The sequence below is a fragment of the Musca vetustissima genome, unplaced genomic scaffold, assembly GCF_032173495.1.
Source record: "Musca vetustissima isolate MV318-11 ecotype Yass unplaced genomic scaffold, APGP_CSIRO_Mvet_v1 utg6658, whole genome shotgun sequence".
NCBI lineage: Eukaryota > Metazoa > Arthropoda > Insecta > Diptera > Muscidae > Musca > Musca vetustissima.
In genome coordinates this window covers 1-24950 of record NW_026885616.1, presented here as the reverse complement: position 1 = coordinate 24950, position 24950 = coordinate 1, and the positions used below count along the sequence as shown (strand labels likewise).

The following is a 24950-nucleotide window of genomic DNA, read 5'->3' as shown; positions in this document are numbered from 1 at the left end:
CGTACAGAGCGATAGTCTGCATAATACTTAAAATTAATTAACACTTAATATCTAAAATAAATAAAAAATAAAAAACAAGATGTGTTTAAACGATAGATTAAGTGTGAAGTTAATAAATTAGTGGCTGATGTACGAATATACAAACAGAATTCCGAATGCAATCAATGAGGTTGCAGTATTACATATAAATTGATTAAATTGAACTAACCCGATCGGAAAGTTTAATAATAGTTTTACAAAAAATAAATTTGGTAAGGGTATAATAATTTACAATATAATTTAAAAATCAGGTACGTTTTAAAATTGTTATGTAAGGTATATATATATATCACAGATTTTGTTTCTAGATTCAATTATCCCCTGTGTGTTCCAGGTGTCGTCTTGGTGTAGAATTCCGGTAATGAACAAATATCAGGACCGTTGTCAAGTGTTTCGTTTACTATGCCTAAAGGAGAAAGGTATGTAGATCCTGTCCAGCCGGTGTTACTTTCAGCATTATAAATGTCGTTTAATAGGCTGTTTTCACGTACAGCCAAATTTTCTGTAAATTTTTTCAGGAGATTAAATGCATGCTTGCAGAATGGTACCACGTTGGCGCTGTGATAAATATTTTAATTTGAGTATCGTTTGGTCGGATTTTGGAAATTCTTCCCAACACATTTTCTCAGAATGTTCCTCTCGAAAATCTCAATTTCTTTGGCGACTGTTGGAGAAACAGTAAACCACATTGGAAATCCGTAGGCAATAATTGGCCTGATGGCGACCTTGTACAACAACAGGTTGGTGCTTTGAGACAGATAGGTGTTGTTCATAATATAAGAAAAGCGCCCCGCAGGTTTTTTTGTGGCTTTCTTCAGTGAAGCCTGGCGTGATTATTGAATTTAAAAAGTTTACAAATATTTATACCTCAATAATTCAGGGTGTCCTTAATCGGAATTTCTGTTCCGTCGAGCAAAAGGCGAAGGGATTTGGATTCTGGGACCACACTCCTATGACACTTACCAGAGGCGTTTCTAATGCAGATTGCTTCCGATTTCGCTGGATTTATTTTTATTCCCCAGGTTTTGTAATATGAACTTATCTTTTCGAGATGAAGAGCTGCAAGACCAAGCGCTCGATTCGGTGAATTATGATGACTATAAAATAAGCAATCATCTGCATATAAAATTGCTGTCGACTCATTTGATTGGTGAGGAAAGTCATACAGGAATATATTGAAAAGGAGGGGTGATAAAACACTTCCCTGTGGGACACCGCTGCCAATAGCACCAAATCTAGAAAGACTCTCATTTATAAGCACAGCAAATTTTCTGTTCGTCAGAAAGCTCAACAGGATTTTAGTTAAAAATGGATCAATACCAAGCTCTATTAATTTGTATACCATCCCTTTGTGATATACGGAATCAAATGCCTTTTGAATGTCCAGTGAAATTGCTACTGTGCACTTTTTCTCCCTCAAGTTTACTGTTACGTCATTATGTAGCTTAAGTAAGGCATGATTCGTTGAATGCGCTGCTTTAAAGCAAAATTGATATGGAGAAATTGGCTGTATTATGAATTCATTTTCCAATTTTTCACGTAGGATTCGCTCGAAAATTTTCCCGACATTTGATATTAGAGAGATCGGTCGAAATTCTTCGGGTGTTAAACTGTTGGGTTTTTTCTTGACTGGAATGATTTTTGCGACTTTCCACAAATCTGGAAAGTAGCCGTTATTCAGGCAATTATTGAAAATAATGGTGAGGAAATTTACAGCCGTTTCAGGAAAATTTTTCAATACAAAGTTGGATATGCCATCCAGGCCAAAAGATTTCTTGTTGTTCACACACGCAATATGGTGTTTGACAATTGAAGAGCTGGTGAAATGATAATTATCTTGATTGTTCAAAGAGTTGAATTCTTCATTGAAGGAATAAATGTGGTGTGGAACGGGAGATAGATGACTACTGATGTGACTTTCAATATTAGGAGAAGGTTGCTCAGGTATATTTTCACGAAAAATATTCAGGAAATGATCATGGAAAATGTTGGCTATCTCTGGACCAATGGTAAATGTTGCATTATCTTTTTGCAATTTATGACAAAATGGGTTTTTGGTTTTACCCACAACTTGGTATATTTGTTGAAAAGCAGATGGTCCAGGTTTTATAGCTTTCAATTTATTGTTAAAAATTGCAGCCTCTTCCTTTTTAACAAAGTCTCTAATAATTACTTTCAATAGTTTTATTTGTTTCGACAAGATATTGTACTCACTGCTCATTCTATTTCCATTCCTATGGAAAATCTTTTTCAACTCCTTTTGCCATTGATGTTTAATTTTGTAAAATTTTCGAATATTTTCAGGCAGTGCAAATTTGTTATCCTTGATTTCAATTTTTTGGCAGTGTTGGTTGTGTAAGTTGTGGAAAGTATTTTCAAATTCTTTTATGTGATCATCTATTTCATTGTTTCCTAAATTTCTTGTTATAGGTGGCAAAATTCGACGAACAGCAAACTCAAAATCCTGACAAGCGTTCCAGTCTGTGCCTTTATATGATGTGACCATTCGGGGAGATTTCTGGATTATGCTACCAGCGTTGAAGTTTATTTCCATTTTTAATGGGAAATTATCAGAAAATGTGGGAAGACTTGATATTTTATAATTTCTATCATGCATGTTTATTAAACCAGGACTAACTAGAAAGTGGTCCAAAAAAGATGGCCCATTCGGGTATGATGGGGTTGTTCCACAAATCCGTAAAACATCAGTCGAGTTATCTAAAAGCCAGGTATTTAAAGTTCCCCCATTTGTATTATCCATGACATCTCCCCACGACGTACTTCTGGCATTAAGATCGCCTCCATAAATAAATCCGTCGTATTCTGCAGCATTCAAAAGACAACCATTTAGACCTGCAACTAGCTGTTGAGTATTACAGTTACATGGTATGTATAGTGATCCCAACAGGAATTTATGCGAGATGTTATTTCTGTGTGTTTCAATTTCAATAAAGACATTATTAAAATTTACATTTTCTGCAGATATGCGCTTGTAACTTATTGTGTTTTTCAATAAAATAGCAACACCAATATGTGAGTAGTCATAAATGAATGTATAATCCTTTATGCTCACCCTTTTATATCTTCGTAGATGACACTCCTGGATAAAAGCAACGTCAATATTATTATGAACAAGATGTTTGTGTAGCTCAATTTGTCTACTTCGATCTATTAATGATCGTAGGTTGAAAGTTAGGAACTTTAATAGCTTATGGTCCATATGTTGTTTTTACTTTTTTTAATAGACGCATAAATTCATTTTTAGCGTCACTTTTTGACATCTTATTGAATTCATTGAGAAAAATGTTTGATTTATTGCTCAAGAGTGAGCTCCTCGGGCTGCAAGAATATCCTGGATAGTTTCAAGAATTCGTTGATAATTGATGGTTTGGTAGTATAATTGGTCGTGGGTTGGAGAAGACTGGCAAATGTTTTATTAGCAGAGATAAAGGAAGGAGCCATTACACGATTGACATTTTGTTTTGCAGCCGCTTTAATTTCAATTGCGTTTTGAATACGTTCCTTTCGTTTCGCAGCGTATTTCTTATAAGCGGGGCAACCTTTCCAGTTAGCAGTGTGTCCAAGACAATTGCAGTTAACACACAATGGGTCAGATGTATCAGTCTTTAACCTTTGACATTCACCAGGAAGATGTTGCTTATCACATTTTACACATTTGTATTGTGATCCACAATTCTTTGCTACATGGCCCCAGCGTTGACACCTATGGCATTGAATTTCTAATGTTTTCCTTTTAGGCGTTTCCCAGAAAATTGTCTGCTTAAGGGAACCCCCCCCCCCCCCCCATTCTCGATTTTTTATTTTTAAGATTTTAAATGGGCTGGTAAATGAATACCAATGCTTGTTAAGGTTTGTAACTTGGCACATATGTATTTGAAGATTTAAAAAGGAAGAAAAATAATTTACCAAAATTTGTTGTTGTTGTTTTTTGGGTTCAAAGAAAAGTCCATATTTTCGATGGCGGGCATGATAACTCCTCACTGGAACATCGGAATCCGAAATTTCCAACTGTTTTAGAAAGAGGACATGTCTGGCTCTCGTATGAACTAGGATTATTGACTTCGCACAACAATTAACAAAATGGCGGAACTTTGAAAAAAATTTTATGGAAAATCGCCTATTTTTACCACAAACTAAGTTAAAAAATAAGGAAGATCTTCACCGATTAGCTTTATCCTAGTTCATACGAGAGCTACACACTCCCAGAGAAACGTGTCAAAATTTGAAACCGATTGGATTATTAGTTTTTGAGTTATCGTGCCCGCCATTCGTTTTGAGAAAAACGCGTTTAAAGTTTGAGAAGCCCTTTAGCCGTCACTTGATGCTAACACAATAAATCGGCTATATCTTTAAGAGTTCTTGAGATTTTCACTTGAAATTTTGGGGGGGGGTCCCCTTAAGTAAAAATTTAACGTGTGATATATCACTTAGCGTTTTGCCTGAACGTAATGTCACAAGTAGCAGTCCTGTGTCCGTTTTACTTTTTATTGATCTTGGGGTTGTAAATTTGCTCACTTTGGATATTACATCAGGTGCTTCTTCTTCTAGAGCATTTTGAACACTTTCAATATCAATGCCATAGAACAAACCCCTTAAAATAAGTGATACCTTTTTTAATTCTCTCGGTGTGAAAGAATATGCATGTACAGATTTTTCACGCAAGGTTTCCAACATAGCTGCATGTGCAATGGGATCAGTCAAATACAATTTGCATTTATTTGGGCCAATATTTTTAATTTTAAAATTTATTTTTGGAGACTTTGCTTCCAGCTGTTCAACTAGACGTCCTACGTTAATATTGTACATAAATATTGGTGGGCAAAAAGCGTGGCTCTTTTTTGGTTCCTCATTGTTATTTTCCGGATTGTTGTGATGTTGCGTATTTTCGATCTCTAGTTCAGCGAACATTGCAAACCTGTTTTGGTTGTTGGGATCGTAATTTAGCCTGGAAATATCTATATCCGTAGGCGGGATACCATCTTCCTGCCTAAAGCGTTTACTGTTGTTGTTGTTGACACTGTTGGCTATTGGTGTAAATTGATTATTTGGCAATTGCCTTTCTAATTCCATTATCGATGAGTGATGCATTGCAGGTATCATCAGAGTTGTTAGCATCTGATAGAATACCTGCTAAACCAATAAAATTATTAAAATTCAGAAACAATTAAAAGCGCGTTGAAAAATTGAACCAGACGACTAGGGGTCTACAGATCGAATCCCATAAAATATTGAAAAATATTACACAATTAAATTACAATGGGGCAACACACATTGCAACTTAAATTACAATATGGCAACACACATTACAACTTAAATTACAATATGGCAATACGAAACTTTTTTTCAACCACCATTTTCGAAAACTCGAATCCGCATATCCCATTTTTTGCGTCTCCCTATTCATTCAGAATAAGGCGAGAATGTGAAAGCGAAATTTTTTTTACATGCGAGATATCTCCCAGCGAATATTCAGAATAAAGCTGGTAATCTATGCTTCACGAAATTACTGATCCAGTATATATGACAATATAACTATTGAAAATACGTTGTATTATGCCAGTAGAAATTGGTATTTGATTGATAACGTTCAATTTGTAAAGAAGATGTTCATATTTTTTTGTAGTTTCGTTAGTTTATTTTGTTTAAAAGTGTTTAACTTTTCATTGATAAGCAAGATATTCGTATTATTGTACCCCATAATATGTTTAGGATCCCATGTTTAGTATCTTTTCGTCCGACTGATTATTATCGCTGAATTTTATATCTCTAAATGTTTCATTACCAAAAAAGGATTTTAAAAAGGAGACATTCAACCTTATTCTGGATATTCGCCAGGGAGAGATCTTGCTTGTGAAAGATTTTTCGCTTTCACATTCTCGCCTTATTCTGAATGAATAGGGAGAAGCAAAAAATATTCGAGTTGTCATATTGTAATTTATATTGTAATGTGTGTTGCCCCATTATTCAATATTTTATTTATTGTTTTTTTTTATTATTACTTTTTATTATTATTTAAACCTTATAACAATACTTGCATAGACCAGCTACGTTGTTAGCAGATCTTTTTATAGTTAAAATTAATTAATTGGATTAAATGAAATATTTTAATTATAGGTCCTATATCTTAATTTTTTAAAAAATCTCAGATCTTACTCTGCCTTTCTTCCGAACAGAAACGTTGATGCTTCAATCCTATTAAATCGAATACAACTCAATTATATATTTTATGTATATCCTCGACATAAAGATCCAGCTCCATTCTTCATTATATCGGAAGTCGATTCAGTATAATATCATTGGAGGCAAATATCAGTACATCATTGGAAAGAAATATCAGTACTGTTATTGTCTAAACAATAATTACTTTGTTATGGATGAAACAAATATTTCATGGTATTCCCTACTGGATATTGGAAAGAAATCAAAACCTTTCATTCATTTTTCGCATTGTAATTCATTTAAAAATGAGAATATCGTGCGGTTTTTTGTTTTAAATTAGTCTATAAACAAATGATTTACAGTGTAATATTTAGACGGTACAAATGTACCACGGTTATTGATCGTAGGGTTAAACAAATTTATGCCTTTTTTAATAGCGGATTAAATGTTTCTGCAAATGTGAATAGTGAATGTTCTGCCCCCAATGATATAGTTGAAACGTAGTAAAGGTGGTTTTCGTGAACACCCTCCGATGCAACTGTAAATATTTGCTTACATTTTAGTACTAAAAACAGACAATTGAAAAAAAAACAAAAACGCTGAAAATGACCCCCCAATGACCAACTGAATGGCTGCATTTGGAATCCAATTTTCAGTTCAATTCAAATGAAAGTTCCATAGTGTACTGAAGAGCATGAAAAACAATTTTATGGTGATGATCAAGAACAAGTGTTATTTGATGATTTTGGACAACTTTAGAAAGATGCACTTGAATATGTGGCAGGATATGTAATCTGAAAAATGAGTTTAATTGAATGCGAGCAGACCTAAAAAACTGGATCATAAGTAGATCTTCAAAAAAGAAACGTCCCAAAAATTCTTAGCTATTCGATGCCTTGAACAAGTTTTTCATGCAGTTAACGGTTCAACCATTGATCATAATCGAAATCTCCAAATTAAACATTTAAAACTGAGCCAACAACCTTAATCGGAATTTCTGTTCCGTCGAGCAAAAGGCGAAGGGATTTGGATTCTGGGACCACACTCCTATGGCACTTACCAGAGGCGTTTCTAATGCAGATTGCTTCCGATTTCGCTGGATTTATTTTTATTCCCCAGGTTTTGTAATATGAACTTATCTTTTCGAGATGAAGAGCTGCAAGACAAAGCGCTCGATTCGGTGAATTATGATGACTATAAATTAAGCAATCATCTGCATATAAAATTGCTGTCGACTCATTTGATTGGTGAGGAAAGTCATACAGGAATATATTGAAAAGGAGGGGTGATAAAAAATTAAATGCGAGCAGACCTAAAAAACTGGATCATAAGTAGATCTTCAAAAAAAAAAAAAAACGTCCCAAAAATTCTTAGCGATTCGATGCCTTGAACAAGTTTTTCGTGCAGTTAACGGTTCAACCATTGATCATAATCGAAATCTCCAAATTAAACATTTAAAACTGAGCCAACAAATTAATTTACCTGAAAAAATTATAAATTCCGAATGCATTTTAGAATTAAATATCTCAATGAAAACTTAAGGATCGAAAATCAAAGAACAGATCAAGGAGTAATTCAAAATGCAATAACCATTGACACAAATGCATTTTCAAAACAATATTGTTAAAATATATTATGTTATAGTGACTTATTTTAAGTAATTTTTTAAACCAATAAATCATGGCATAATTACTCAAGGTAGTCTCATGCAGACATATGACTTCAATTTTTTCATAATTTTACTTCAATTTTTTCATTTTTGACAGATTCGATATTGGTTAAGGCCTATTTATATCGTAACCAGATCACATATTTTCATATTTACTGTCACAATTCCTTATTGTGAATTGTTTCGCATTATGAAAACGTAAACAAAGTCCAAATTTCTGGGCGACCTTAATAATAGAACTTGGTTCCGATCGTTCATTTTGCAGAATCCGTATATCTGTCAGGTTTGATCGTACCGACTAAAAATTAATTAATGTTCTGAATTATTTTGTAAACGTTTATTTAATAACTTTATACTTTGTAGTTTTCTGTACCGTCTTTAAATCTTGGCAGCCAAAATGTTAAATCGATACAGTGATTTAATAAAATCTACAACATATGTACCTGAAAAAGTAACACGATAATGTACCATTATCTGTACATTCGTATACTTTTCGTGCCATGCCCGGTACAATATTTGGGTTCGTTCGCAACAATAAATCAACTGTAGGTGTTGTGCAATACTAGAATTAGTAAAGAGGCAGCATGATAAGATCAGTGTGTATGAATAGCCAAATCGCCAGGAAGGCATTGCTAAGGTCCTTTGCCACGGTAAACTCAATTAGCTTGCCAATCCATTTCAATTACGAATAATTTTTATTTTCATTGAAGAAATCTTCAGTAGCCAACAAAGTGCGTATTGTTGAAGTAGGACCCCGAGATGGCTTACAAAATGAACCAAAAATATTGCCCACCGATGTAAAAATATCTCTTATTGATCAACTTTCCGAAACGGGATTGCAAACTATTGAAGCTACAAGTTTCGTCAGTCCAAAGTGGGTGCCGCAGATGGGCGACAATGCGCAAGTGCTACAGGGTATACGTAAAGTGCCGGGTATTGCATATCCGGTGCTTACTCCAAATTTGAAAGGGTTCGAAAGTGCACTAAAGGCTGGAGCACAAGAAGTTGCAGTTTTTGGCGCTGCCTCGGATGCCTTTTCCAAAAAAAATGTTAATTGTACTGCATCTGAAAGTATTGAACGTTTTAGACCCGTATTGGAAGCTGCCAAAAAGCACGATATAAAGGTCCGCGGTTATGTTTCAACGGTAGTCGGGTGTCCGTACCAAGGCCCAATTAAACCGAAAGATGTTGTGAAAGTTGTTGAGGCCCTGTATGATATGGGTTGTTATGAGATTTCGTTGGGTGATACAATTGGAGTTGGTACTCCCGGTACCATGCGAAAAATGTTGGATGAAGTTGTGCGAGTTGTGCCTTCTGAAAAATTAGCTGTACACTGCCACGATACCTATGGCCAGGCACTGGTTAACATTTTCACAGCTCTAGATTATGGGATATCTGTGGTTGATACCTCGGTGTCTGGTCTGGGTGGCTGTCCCTATGCTCGCGGTGCCTCCGGCAACGCTGCCACTGAAGATGTTGTATATATGTTGCATGGAATGGGCGTACAGACCGGAGTTGATTTAGAAAAATTAATTTCTGTTGGTCGATTTATATGCCAAAAGCTGGGCCGAGTTTCCGAATCTAAAGTTAACCGTGCTTGGAAGGGATCTTCTAACTGATTACATTACGAAAACATTTCAAACCAAAAGTGTGATTAAAATGAAAACGATGCATTTCTTCATGATTAATATTAAGACCAAACCGCCGATCAAGATTCCTTTTATTTCTCCGAGAACCATTTAATAAAAGTAAGACATATAAAATATTACATAAAATAAATGCAAAATAAAAAACTTAAAAATAATGGCTAACATAACAGATGCATTTTTAAAATTTCTGTGCATCCATAATAGTATATAGTGAGACGTCGCCTGACATTACAGAGAGATCTGCCAAACTTGCATTATTCTGTTGAGAGGATGATATTCTACTTTCAGACACTGATGATTTAGTGGCCGAATTTTTTGGCATTGGTGGAGGCATATTTGTTTTACTGCCCACACCGTCTTTAATCTTTATTTTTCCGTCATGTCTCAGAACCGCTGGCATCATCGCATTTTCCAGGTACTTTTGAATCTTTTTACCGCCAGGTATAGTAACAGGTGTTCGTTCATCAACAATCTAGAATAAATGCAAAAGAAATGGATAATTTAAATTAATCTTAATGCTTTATAGATATTTAACAAAAATGAGGAAATTCGTTTTTTGGGACAAACTCCCAGATTCAACTTCAATTCAATCATAAACAATAAAATGTAGTTTACTAGCAAAGTAAAGGCACACAAATTAAATTATGCACTTAAATATATGGGCAATATTGCCAATTTTTTAATATTCCATTTTCAAAAAATCACCTTTTTTGTTTTTGTGGCACATCAATGATTTTTGGTACACATATAGAGGAAAAATGTTCTGACTCCGAAACCGTTCGCGATCAAATTTTTGGTTGATGCGCGCAAAAGTTATCGAGGTTTTAATTTTGGGCATAAGAAAAAGATCTTAAAATTACGCCGTTTATTATATTGAGCAAAAACGTTGATATATATCTTCCTCTGTAAAATAAGAATATGAATATATTATAATCACGATAAAGTTGCACATATTCGCGAAATATGAGAAAAATATAGCAGATTACATCAATATTTTCATTATATTAATGACATACAACACACCTAAAAATTAATTTAAAAATATCTACATAATCTAAACACCATGGTGAAACAAATGATATCAAAATCACACAAGTCCGTGTAGCGGTTTCTAAATCAAAGTGACAACAAAACAAGATATTGAGGAAAAATATTTGTTTTTGGTTCGAAAAAATAATGTCATCATATTTATTTTTTTAATTGTCTACAAGAAATTTCAGAAAAAATGTTGGGGTTATTCTGCTATTTTACCCGAATTTCGCCGAAAAATTGACATATATAATAATAATCACTTTTTGTGTATAAGTATACGCCTTGCGGATTATATCAAGACCCTTCCGATAAATCTTAGAATTCTATAAATATTAATAAATCTTAAAATAAAATAATATTATGAAATATACATTTTAAATTGCGTGTAAGTCGCGTAATTCTCAAAATCATTTGATGCGCATGCGGTTCCCAGGAAGTACTGAAGTTTATCTTCCAATAAAGTTGCACATATTCGCGAAATATGAGAAAAATATTGCAGATTACATCAATATTTTCATTATATTAATGACATACAACACACCTAAAAATTAATATAAAAATATCTACATAATCTAAACACCATGGTGAAACAAATGATATCAAAATCACACAAGTCCGTGTAGCGGTTTCTAAATCAAAGTGACAACAAAACAAGATATTGAGGAAAAATATTTGTTTTTGGTTCGAAAAAATAATGTCATCATATTTATTTTTTTAATTGTCTACAAGAAATTTCAGAAAAAAATGTTGGGGTTATTCTGCTATTTTACCCGAATTTCGCCGAAAAATTGACATATATAATAATAATCACTTTTTGTGTATAAGTATACGCCTTGCGGATTATATCAGGACCCTTCCGATAAATCTTAGAATTCTATAAATATTAATAAATCTTAAAATAAAATAATATTATGAAATATACATTTTAAATTGCGTGTAAATCGCGTAATTCTCAAAATCATTTGATGCGCATGCGGTTCCCAGGAAGTACTGAAGTTTATCTTCCAATCCATATATATTTTGCGAAATTTCATTTGACGGCTAAGATGTGCCGCACGTTACATTGAAGTACCCAAAAAATCTTAAAACGCGAATAATTTCCGAAAACTCCATATGACACTAACGGGCATCCGATTTCGGTGTGCACCCTAAAAAAATACATCGATCTATACCATTTCAATGTGGTCCATTAAGAACCATGGATGTGCAAGCACAATCTATTTTTGAGATAAATTGCGTATATCTCTCTTTCGGCTGATGTTTTTAAAGTTCTCTTTTCGAAAAAGATCAAAATCCGTATGAGGTCATTTATTGAAGCGGATATGATACACAGAAAAAGCAAATAAATCCGCGATATTTTCAAAAACATTTTTTGCCAAATTTCGTGTTTTTGGAAGGCCAGTTCCCGCCGTTCTAGTAGTTGGATTTTCACGAAGAAGATTTTATATCATCCGAAACGTAAAAAACCTTATTGATCACGGGTACCCATATCATTCAGTTGACAGATCTAAAAATTTGGCCCGAAAAATAGGTTTTTTAGAAATTATGAATATTACTCTGAAGCTGTGCATACTACATACACAAAATACATATCAAATTACGCAGATTCGCGACTACAATAATCTTATAATCGATTTTTATAAATTCCTGTTTGCGTATTAAAGCTAGAAGTAAAATTAAAAAAAAAACACTCAAAATCGAGCTTCAAAATGTCAGCATCATTTAAAGGTAGATGCAGTTAAAATTTTGAAAAATGATACATAAGGGGCGTACGTAGTCCACATTTTGTTGGCTTCTAGTTCTATTTTGACACGAAGACCGTGCAATAAAAAACTGGTTCGCCTCAACCTGTTTTTACACATTTTTTTACATTAAAGTAGACACAGCTTCCACCAAAATAAAGTTTGGAGGTCAATATCATGAACAGTTTGAAACGACAGATCAATTAACCCAAAACTATGAACTTTTTTTTCATATACTTAAGTAGTTCCCGAGTTATAAAGTGGTGAACCTCCGCTTCAGCTATGTTAAAAAATTGGCAATATTGCCCATATATATGTATACATATGGGCAATATTGACAATTTTTTAATATTCCATTTTCATATGGAGAAAAATGGAAAATGTCCTGCCTCCGAAGTCGTTCGCGATAATATTTTATTGATGCGCGCAAAAATTATAGAGATTTTAATTTTGGGCACAAGAAAAAATCTTAAAATTACTCCGTTTATTATATAGACCAAAAACGTTGATATATGACTTCCTTCGTAAAATAGCAAACTAGCATATGCCCGCTACGTCGTTAGCGGGTCTTTCCAATACACAATATAACTTAATATAGATTTATGCATTTCTAAGTATATGCTAACAATCATCCATATCACACTTAAAAATTATTTAACAATCTGGGTACTTTTGGATTGAGTATAAATCAGAAAACGTCGAATAATGATAGCTCAGTTCTATAAATTATTTTTTTAACGAAAATCTTAGATCTTAGTCCGCATTTCTTTCGAATATAGGCTTGAGAAGCGTTGGTGCTCGAATCCTACTATATCGGGAACAATTTACTTATTTTTTTTTTATCGTACGTTCCCACCCCTCACTTTCCCACCCCTGCCGACCGAGGGGGCGACCTCCCCTTTCGTAGGGATCGCGTACGCATCATAATCCGCATTATGATGGAATATGAGAAGGGATAGAAAACCAGCTACAGAAATCTACTTCAACAGCCAGTTTGTTATTAAGTTGTATTATTCATTTAAAAATATGATTATATTAGATTTTATTAGGTCTATATTCATGCAAAAGTCTACGTTAGAATACACAGAATTGAAATCAATACACATTTTACTAAGTGGATCTCCCATAGAATAATTTGTGCGATGAAAATCTACGTATAATGGTTGATAATATCTACTTGATCGAAAAGGAACATTTATTCTAATGGATGAAATTAGGAAGTCTGAGGGTATATTACCGCTTAGTATTTTAATTACTATCATAGTGTTCAACATAATACGTCTACTTTTTAATGTTGGCAATCGAATTAATTTTAACCTGCTAGTGTAAGAAGGCAACACAAAGTCACTATTCCAATGTAAACCTCTCAGCGCAAAAATTAGAAATTGTTTCTGCACTGATTCAATTTTATCGGAATAAATTGTATATTGGGGATCCCATACAACAGAACCATATTCTAATATGGGTCGCACAAGAGATGTAAAAAGTTGTTTTGTAATGTAGGGATCAGAGAATTCTTTAGCCCATCGTTTTATAAATCCTAAGACACCGTGGGCTTTGTTTACCATAGAAATAACATGATTATTAAAATTTAATTTTGGATCCATTAAAATACCAAGATCAACAAATGAATCAACAGTTGATAAAACAGTACTATTAATATTGTATTGCCTTGTTAAAGTAGAAGATCTGGAAAAACACATATGCTTACATTTGTTTAGGTTTAAATCCATACAGTTTAATTCGCACCATTGAAAAAGGTTATTTAAATCATTTTGAAGTAAATCAGCTTGCTTCATGGAGTTATGGGTGATAAACAACTTGACATCGTCAGCATACATTAGCAATTTGGAGTGGATTATTGCATTTGGTAAATCATTTATAAATAGAAGAAAGAGGAGTGGACCTAAATGACTTCCTTGGGGAACGCCGGAAGGAACATTAATGGATTTGGAGAGACAATCATCAAACAAAACTACCTGTGATCTATTTCTCAAATAAGATGATATCCATTTAACTAAATTTATACTGAAACCAATTTGATTTAATTTATATATTAAAAGTTCATGGTTAACCCTGTCAAAAGCTTTTCTGAAGTCAGTGTAAATCGTGTCGGTTTGATTACGCTGAATAAAACCTTTTATGACGCTTGAGGAAAATTGAATAAGATTGGTAATGGTTGAGAGGCCACTACGAAAACCATGTTGATATGGGCTTAAGATTGGCTGAACTTTATGAGAAATTATATCAGTAATCAGTTTTTCGAATAATTTTGGAATTGCACTTAATTTAGCAATTCCTCTATAATTCGAGACATTAGTTAAGCTACCAGATTTGTGTAAAGGAACTATATAGGATTTCTTCCAGAAGGTCGGAAAATGACTATATTTCAGGGAATAATTAAACAATAGCGTTAAAGGGATAGCTAATGTATCTGAACAGTACTTTAGAATTATGCTAGGAATGCCATCCGGACCTGGACTTTTAATTGATCTTAAATTACGTAGATTTTTAGAAACATATTGACTTTGTAAAAAAGGCATAGATATTTGATCTATCGTCGATAATTTATAACTATATGTATCTTTATTTGGACAGGGTGAATATGAATATGTTGTAGCGAAAAAATTTGCAAAGCACTCTGAAATTTCAGAGTTTTTCTCAAATGTCTGATTATTGAATTTCAAGATGGTGGGCTTTGACGTAGCTTTTCTTTTTATATTAACAAAGTCATAAAAAGATTTAGGATTGGATTTAATTCAATTAAATTAGTGGAATATTTGGCATCAACTGCAATAAGGACGCCACCACCTTTTTTAAGAACTCTATCTTTTCTAAATATTTGATATCTAGAACACAAAATTTCACTATTTAACACGGATGGTTTTAACCAAGTTTCAGAAAATACTATAACATCATAATTAAACCCAAGGCTATCAGAGAATAATCGAGTTAATTTTGTGTTTAACCCTCTTACATTCTGATAGCAAACATTGAGAAACATATTTAGTTTTTTGGCAATATTTCAGCCCTCTGAGGCAAATGAGCTAAATTTTCAGATCTTTCCAGAAATTCCTTTACAAATGCATTAGCAGGCCAAAATTCTCTCGAAATTAGTCGATGAAACATACTTTCTTCTACTACGATTTTAAAAGATGATCTACTTTCTGAGAAAGCAGACCGGAGCTTATAACAACGTAGTAAGAAATTTCCATCGATTTTTGATTTTATATAATAATTTATATCCTCAGCCGAGGTATCTGGTGCAAACCTAGATACAAATACCATTTTCCTGGTGGGAGCCATAGATAATGGTCTTTGACCAGGTTGGAGGGAATTGCTAGTGCCAGCTACGGAAGACGCATTAGATGATTGAACTGATGATTCCCGATTTCCGTGAGTAGGTTTTGAAGTCTTTTCCAGACTAGCACTACTTATACTCACAGATTTTGGATTTATCACTTCATTTACATCCTTAACGATTTCCGAGGCCGAATGTGACGCAACACTAGCATATGTCTGGACACAATCAGTTTCCGTTGTATCTGTGACATTGACGGAAGGTGATTGTGGCACTGTATTCCCAACAGAAACTGTGGGTTTGCGACTAGGCACGACTTTATTGGGAGCCTTTTTCGCAGACCTTTTACGTTTCTGCCCAGACACAGACGGTGATGATACAAATTCATCAAGCTCTTGGTACTTGTCGAACAAATTCGAAAAATTCTCAAATCGTTTTGATAACGATGTAAATTCCTTTTTCATCGAACCAAGCTCCGACTGCAAGTCTTTTACAAAGTTATAAAAGTCAGCTGAAAGTTTTCGACAATGGACACAGCACCAACGGACACCAACATTATCCCTAATTGTGTCCACTACTTTTGCATTAATTCGAGCACATTTAACGTGCCATTGATTAAGGCAAAACCAGCATGTGACACACAACTCATCATCTACGGAAATATTACATAACTCGTAAGGACAAACCATTTTTATAAATTATTATTATTATTTTTTTTTAAATAATTTATGAATTTACTGGAATTTCTATCCCTTTAATTTCTTATGAAACACGCAATTTGGCAACTCTGTTTTGAGATGTCAAAATAACAAAACAAAATAAAATTAAAAGAAATGTTACAACAACAATATAAGCTAATGCAACAAAGGAACAAATTGGGAATGGAATCAAAATGCCAATAAGAATTAAAAAGATTAATTAATATTAGGAAAAATATGTTATATTTCACACTTCCAATTATATCAAAATGCACAAAAATTATTTCACAACACTTTTAAACACCGTTACCACAAAAACACAGATTATATTGTTAGAAATTAAATATTTTTTAAACGAGCACAGAGCACCACAAAATTAGTGAAAATTCACGACAGGGTTGCCAAACTATTTATTTCTCAAATGCAACGGTATTAAAGTTCGACATTTCCCATGACACCATAATATCCCGTTTCAAAGCAGATTTTTCTTCTTATTTTATTTTTATATTTTTTAACTTTTTTGTTCCTTTCGGTAATTTAAAATTAATGTATTACGTTTTACAATTTGTGTACCATTATTGACGAATTTGTAATATAACGTTTTGTACACTACATCATTTATTATAGTCCTGCCTTTATAGGGAAGATTGCAGAAATTTTGTACAAAATCCTTATTGGAGAAAATGTTGGTATACCTCTACATAAAGATCCCGCCCATTATTCATTACTTCGGAATTCGTGGCAGTGGAGTATAAAACATTATTAGAAAAAAAATAACAGTACTGTTATGGTAGAAATCTCAGAAACATTTGCGTTTAAGTGTCAACAATTTAGTACTTTTGTTGTTCAGTGCCTTGTGTTCACTTATTTGTACAATTCACAAAATCACGAATATTTCCATAAAACATTTTATTTGTCATAGTTACAGATAAATAATTAAAATCGGATATCTGTCTCTACTTTTTCCGATGTTAACTATACCTATTATATTTAATTTGTTATAGCTGTTATACATACAAAATCTCAGCACTTTATCTCTACCCGTTCTGCCGTACACAATATTTAGAATCGTAAGTACTAATGTCAAACAAAACTGCGACATTGTTTTTCATACAAAAAGCCGTGTACCAAATTCTATATCCACCCGTACCACCGTATACAATATTTATGTATAAATGTTTATCGTATAGTTCCAGATAAGTATTTAATAACAGGTTGCTATCTTCATCCATTCTATCAAACATTTGGAACTTGTTGGTACCTTTAAGTACACAATTTACCAAAATTTTGACGTATTCTGCAAACTGTTAAGTTTCTTTTGCCAATTTCGATCATGTTAACTTGTTGATGGCGCTGGGAGTAATTATACTTTTATTTTAAAATTTTTAGTAGTTTTAAGATCTTTTAGAACTCATTTAATAAGAAAATTCACCACTACACTATTTTCTCTGCGTACAAACTTTTCCCACTCTTAGTACTAATATTTAGTATATTTATATTACAGAATTTAGTACTTATTTCCAAAAAGATATATGCATATCATTATTTCATTTCATTTCATTTATTTCATACAATGTAATATAAAAAAGCCAGCATGGCCAATAACTTATATTAACTTATATATAAAAAAAAATAAAAACCCAAACAAAGAATAAACTAAATAAATTAAAAATACATAACAGCAAAAAACAAAATTCTACATAATGAAATTTAATGCAAACCGCTAACATAACAGATTCCAAACAAGAACCCCAATCCACTGCACTCTACTTAACTGTTGCTAAGAAAAGTGGAGGGGAAAGGAAGCTTAAGGAACCATACATATAAATATACTATATATTCCTCTCGAGCCCAAGAGCAATATCAGAACCACAGACATTAAATTCCATATGTATAAATCTATAACATAAATGCTAACGAACTTAAATAAAAATGGCTCCCCAGCCAAAAATTAAAAAAAAGACAAAGTACCATTATGCAACCTGTAATCAGCGATTTCTTCAAAGCCAGCTTCATCAAATACGAGACAAATGCCCAAACAATTCCCTCCTATACGCAAAAGTGGAAGAGGTAAACTTACGAAGGCTCAAAGGGAGCTGATTCCACGATCTTACGACTCTAACTACAAATGATCTTTCACAAATTGCAGACGAAAACCTCGGATACAACAACTGAGGGTTCCGAGAGGATCTACACATCACAAACCTACTACACAGTGGTAAATCAACATTTCTCATAATTCTATAATAACACAAAAGGATACGATATTCAACATAAGTATAAAAGGATAGGCCAAGAAATTTAACAACAAATTGGGAAACATGATGACTACGACCCAAACCATATACATAACGAACAATGGAGTTAACAACCTTTTGGAGCCGATGCAAATGACCAGAATTAGAGCCCGAAATAACCTCCAAACAATAGTTAACCTGAGACATCAACAACGACATAGCTACCTTCACCCTAACACCAAGAGGCAAATATGCTTGGACACTATAAAGCCTCCTAAGCTGGAATCGCACACGGGACAACAGAAGATCAATGTGGGTCGAAAAACTAAGTTTGGCATCAATAATTACACCCAGGCACTTCATTTCACCAACAATATTAATAGTAAAGGAACTAACGCAAATATTAGGCATAGAACCGTCATAACAACAATTGAACAAAACAGCTTCAGTCTTATCCCAGTTTATATCAAGACCATTGGAAGAGATCCACATAGAGAGAGATTGCAACGTTGTGTTAGCAAGATTCTCCAACCTGGCGAGATCAGCACTCCTAAAGAATACATGTATGTCATTCGCATACAAGAAGAGACTACAATCACTAGCAGTAACAGAATCCATGATGTCATTAATGAACATAATAAAAAGTAATGGGCCCAGTACAGAACCCTGCGGGACTCCACACCGGATTAGACCAACATCAGATTGGACACCCTTGTGCACAACAAACTGGGATCTACACTCCAGATACGACGAAATTAGTCTACAGGCCGAAACGGAAAATCCAAATTTGACTCTAAGCTTGCGAATAAGCAGCGCGTGGTCAATTGAATCAAAGGCCTTAGACAAATCAAGACCAACAAGAAGACCTACATCAGAACCATCAAAAACATCACGAATAACATCAGTAAGGGATAATAAGTGTACCGTAGTACTGCAGCCACGCTGAAAACCATACTGAGAACTACTCAGGCAAATTAATTAATTAATTATTAATATATTAATTAATTAATTATATGTGAAATAATTAAACAACATACTATGTTTCAGATTTTAATTTATACCGTTTCAGTTGCCATTTAATATTTATTTATTTGTATTTTATGCCGTAGTTCAACGTGACGAACGAATAATAAAAGATCTTTCATATAAACAAGTGGAATAGCGCGGGAAAATTAACTGAGTGTTCCTGGTAGATCTAGAGAAAACAAGTCGATCACGCAGGACACTGGGAAGATCTAAAGTGACAGATTTATATAGAAATAAAATAACTATTTTCTTTACGAAAACTGAGAACGGTACTTCTAGAAAATCAGCCGCATAAGCTGAAATGTGGTCTGATCGACGTAAATTATAAACGTACCTTACAACCATATTGAACAATTTTTCTATTTTGTTAAAATGCTCATGTGTGGTGCCAGATACAACTTCTATACCATAAAAAATAAGTGATATTAACATTGAATAAGCAAGATTTCTCTTTACAAATAGTGGCATATATAATTCAGTTGAGTATAATTTTCGAACAATATTCATTACTCTAGGGTGTAGAGCATCTATATGAGAAGAAAAATCAAGTTTGCTATCAACAATAACTCCTAAGCATTTTATGCGATCAACGAAGTCAATAATTAATCCATTAACACGTATATCTATACTATTGAGGCGACATATATCCCATATCCCATTGCTTTTGTCTTTGTAACATTTATTACTAGGTTATTATTACATAACCAACGCGATACTGCGGACAAAAAATAAGTGAATATCATCAGCATATAAAAACGGTCGACATACGCTATTATGTAAAAAGTTACCAATGTCATTCACGTATAAAATAAAAAGAAGGGGACCTAAAATTGAACCTTGGGGTATACCACTGTACATATTAAGTTTGTTAGAAGTCTTGCCATTTAATGAAACATACTGGGAACGCCCAGACAAATAGGAGAAATTAAATTACATGCTGTATTATCAAAAGAATAATTTGATCGTAGTTTTTGAATTAGTCTTGAATAATCTACACAATCAAATGCTTTGGATAAGTCCAGGGCCACGATAACACCACTTTCACCCCCATCAATTGTCTCTCTGATAAGATCAGTTATGTCTACTAAGAGAGATGTAGTACTGAGCCCACGTCTGAAACCATATTGGTATTCATTTATATATTTTCGCTCATCAATAAATTCTTGAATTTGCTCCAATATGAGGTGCTCGGCAACTTTTAAAAGTGCGGGTAAAGTGCTTATTGGTCTCATATTTTCTATAGTAGGTGTTTCTTTAACTTTGGGAATGGGGACTACTCTAGCGACTTTCCACGCTTGCGGAAAGACCGATGTAGTAAACATAGTGTTAAAAAAGTAGGTCAAATGCCTAGATATGTATGGGTAAATCAGTTTTAAAAATTTAATAGGTATACCATCTATACACACAGACTGGGACTTAACCCGCTGAAAAGCTTTAAAAATATCAATTTCAAAGACACAATTAAATGATAAAGTATATTCTTGTCTATTAATATCGGGTAAATCTACATACGCATTGCTAATACTGTTGTTCTCAGTAAAATATGCATTTAAAACATCTACATCAGTTGTAAAGTTAGTGTCACTACCAACGATACCGCCGGAACGAAACTGTCTCCAAATCTGTGTCGCGTTTAAACCATTAAAATATTTGACGTAATATTTCTTACGTTCATTTCTAAGAACACTCTTAGCTTTGTTCCTAAGAGTGCGATACACAGTAGGCCATATCTTGCAATGAATTTGAAAATATTATAGGTCTACTGTTTAACCATGGTTCCATGCAAGACACTATACGTTTTTTAACAGTAGGGACGAAAGAAAATAGATATATAAAATAGATTTAGTACCATTTTAGTACTAATTAAAAAAATGAAGCATATTGAAGTATTTGTAATAGTTAAATCAACGTGCCACGTTTCAGACACATTTGTTGACACAAAATTTGTTGACACATCCCCCTTCGCCTATCATTGACAAAGCTGCATACCAAATTTCAGAGTTCTACTTCCAAACGTTTCGGTGTAATATAGTTTTAGTACTTTTTAGTACAAATTTCCAAAAGATATTTTTTCACAATATTCTATTTTTAATATCTTAAGCTACATATCAATTTTTAGATAAGTATCTCTACTTGTTCCATTCAAATATATTATTTAGTACTTTGTGGTACCTCTTAGTACTAAATTCCAATTTTATCATACATGCTCTTTGGATTGTTATTTACAAAGCTGTATACCAAATTTTAGAGTTCTACTTCCAACCGTTCCGGCGTAATACAGTTTTAGTACCATTTTAGTACTAATTTCCAACAAATATTTGTGTACGTCGTTCTTGTTTTTATAGCTTAAGCTACATACAAAGTTTGAGATATTTATCTCTACTAAATTTCAAATTTTTTCACACATACCACTTCGCTTATCGTAGGCAATGCTGCACACCAAATTTCAGAATTCTACATCTCATCGTTCCCGCGTAATACAGTTTTTAGTACATTTTAGTACGAATTTCGCAAAAACCCCGCCCCACGCCTACGCACCAAACCCCACCTACATGCCAAATTTCAACTTTCTAGCTTTAGCCGTTTCGGCTGGGCGTTGATGATCAGTCAGTCACTTATAACACAACTCTTTTATATATATAGATATATAAACTTGTGCCGACAAATCAGTAACAATTGGGAAAATGAAAATAAAATGTAAATATTGTAAGGCGTTAAAATTTAAAATTTAGTAAACATGACCAAAATAGCGTAGGATAGGATGCCATCTGATAGCCATAATATTATCATTCGAGCTGATAATTCACCTGCAGGTGAGCATATACGTAGGTTTAATTCACCTAAACGTGTACCTGAAACACACCGAAGCTTTGATGATTTCAATATCCTTTGATCTTCTGGCGGCCGGGGGTAGATGGATACCATTTTATTAATATCAAAATTCTAAATCAAGTTACAGGTAAATAAATTGAGCAGGATTTAATAATATTTCAAAATTCCATTCATATCTATATATTATCTATATTATAAAAATCTGTACACGCCTTATGGTGGAGGTTATAAAAACAAACCTAAAATGCCGAAAATTATATATTATACTAGAACGACGCGGGCAGACGTTGCCTTGCCTAGCAATATAATATATAATTTTAGGCATTTTAGGTTTGTTTTTATAACCTCCACCAAAAGGAGTGTACAGATTTTTATAATACCTTGGTATCCCCCATATAACGATACCCCCAATATTCAACACAAATGTTTTTAATTTGATATTAGGGATACTTATTGAAAAGAAAATCTCCCTAATTAAAATTTTCAATATTGATTTAAGTATTCGTATGTCCCCATATAAAGGTATCCCTCAATATTCGGTATTTAGCTGTAATTTCATATTCGCCCAAGCTTCCAAATATCCCCCAAATAATAGTACTTAACCATTTCGGATGATGTGGGGGATTTGAGAACGTTTTTAAATGTAACCGTCTCTAATTTGGTATTTGGTTGTTTTATTTGGTAGAATGAATCCTACTAAAATTGTCAATATTGGTCGACTCTTTGAGGTAGCTTCCATATAACGGTACACACAATATTCATATTTTGGGCAGTTTGGTCCAGTATTTCAACCAAAGTGGCTGTAATGTTTTATTTTAGATGATCAAAACCTCTTTACAAAAATTATAAATATTGGTCCAAGTTTCCGGGTAGCCCCCATGTAGTGGTATCCCCTATTGTCATGTGGTGTAAAATCTTCCTACCAAAAATTAGAATATATCCATTGCCATAGTACCAATATCATTCCGAGATATTGAAGGGTAAAATACATTTTTGCGGAAACATTTCTATTTAGGACCAAGTTTTGATAATGCTTGAACATACAGGTCACGCCCCATTTTTGGTATTATAAAGATTTTGACCGAATTTTCTCATGGAATTGACATAATGTATTAAAAAGGCGTCATATATATTTCCCGTTTCATTTTCGGTATGTTGAAGATCTTACCCCCGTTTTTCAATGATCCTATGGAACTATTATTATTATTTTCAGGAAAAATAATGTAGGGCATATATCTTAGAATCAGAACTCTATTCTGAATGTGCATTTTATGGAAAACCTGTGCACACAATGATCGCGTGTACATTCAATGATATACTTCTCATTTTTTGCATTCGCGTTATTTTCAAAAACAGTTTTTTAAAAATTTCATGTTTTGGCAGGCCAAGTCCTGCCGTTACAGTAGATGCATTTTCCCGAAAAAGATTTTATTTTATCCGGAAGGTAAAAGAGCTTTCTGATCGCGGGTAACCATATGAATCAAATGACAGATATAAAAATTCCGACGGAAAAAGGTTTTAAGAAATTTGATCGCACACATTATTTTTTGGAAAAATTAAAAATTAATTTTTGGAAATTCGTGATTGCGAATTGAAAATATAATTAAAATTCAAAAACACTCAAATTCGAGCTTCAAAATGTCAGCATCATTTTAAGGTATATGCATTTTGTAGATTTTTACTTTAGCACGAAGGCTGCGAAATGAGTAGCTTAATCACAAATCAAAAAACATAAAAATCCTTGTTTTTACACATTAAAGTAGACACAACATCCACGTAAATTTACAACGACAGATAAAAATGACAATATTGTATATATATATATATATTAGAACGACACGGTTTATTACGATATATCTTATATAATGAAAAAATAGTCAAGAAAATAAATTTTGCTCTTTTTAATATGTATCTACTTACATGTTTGAGTTCCGATGAAATATATGCCTTTTTAGGTAGTGTTGATTTTGTGCCCAAAGACCCGGGTAAAGGAGAGTCCACCGTTCTTATGGTTCGTGACTGTGTTTGATGCAATTTTTGCTTGACATAAACGAGACTCTTCATGTAGGTCCCTACAGGACTTACAATGTGGGAGAAATGTTGTTTATTACTCAATTCTTTCTGACGTGGGTGACTAGCTGCGGATTGTTGATGTTTCCCGAATATTTCCAATTTCGGAAAGGGTCTCATATCGAGAGCGAATCGATTTGAAGATTGCTGTGAATTTTTATTCGACGTTTTTATGAATGTCGATGATTTGGGAACTTTCGCTGATAAAAGAAACGTATGAATAAAACATGTTGAGTGCAATGGAATTATATATTACCTTTTGTTTCTGATTGAGCTGTAATGATGCGTTTACTTTCATTAACTGCAGGCGAATTTGGTTGCGTTTTAGGCAAATTCGTTGATTTTAATGGCTCCTTTTTAATTTCGGTGTTCGGTATATTATCTTTAGCAGCCATGTATTCCATTCCCTTTTGAAGCATATACTCCACCTCCTCCATTGTATCGTTAAATTTAATTGATTTTTCTGAAGAAGTGC

The 24950-nt window shown here is 33.4% G+C and overlaps 2 protein-coding genes across 2 annotated transcripts; one reads left to right on the top strand and one right to left on the bottom strand.

Moving 5' to 3' along the window:
• The first annotated feature begins 8472 nt into the window (after nucleotides 1–8472).
• LOC133332841 (hydroxymethylglutaryl-CoA lyase, mitochondrial) lies at nucleotides 8473–9507 on the top strand. The gene is made up of 2 exons (XM_061541212.1): nucleotides 8473–8538; nucleotides 8599–9507. Exons 1-2 carry the CDS (start codon nucleotides 8473–8475, stop codon nucleotides 9505–9507), a joined length of 975 nt encoding a protein of 324 aa, XP_061397196.1.
• Nucleotides 9508–9715: 208 nt separating this feature from the next.
• On the bottom strand, nucleotides 9716–24945 carry LOC133332840 (uncharacterized; the record flags this gene model as incomplete). Its single annotated transcript, XM_061541211.1, has 3 exons — nucleotides 9716–10009; nucleotides 24326–24675; nucleotides 24732–24945. Coding segments are annotated over 3 exons (858 nt in total), but the record flags the coding sequence as incomplete, so codon positions are not given.
• Nucleotides 24946–24950: the final 5 nt, after the last annotated feature.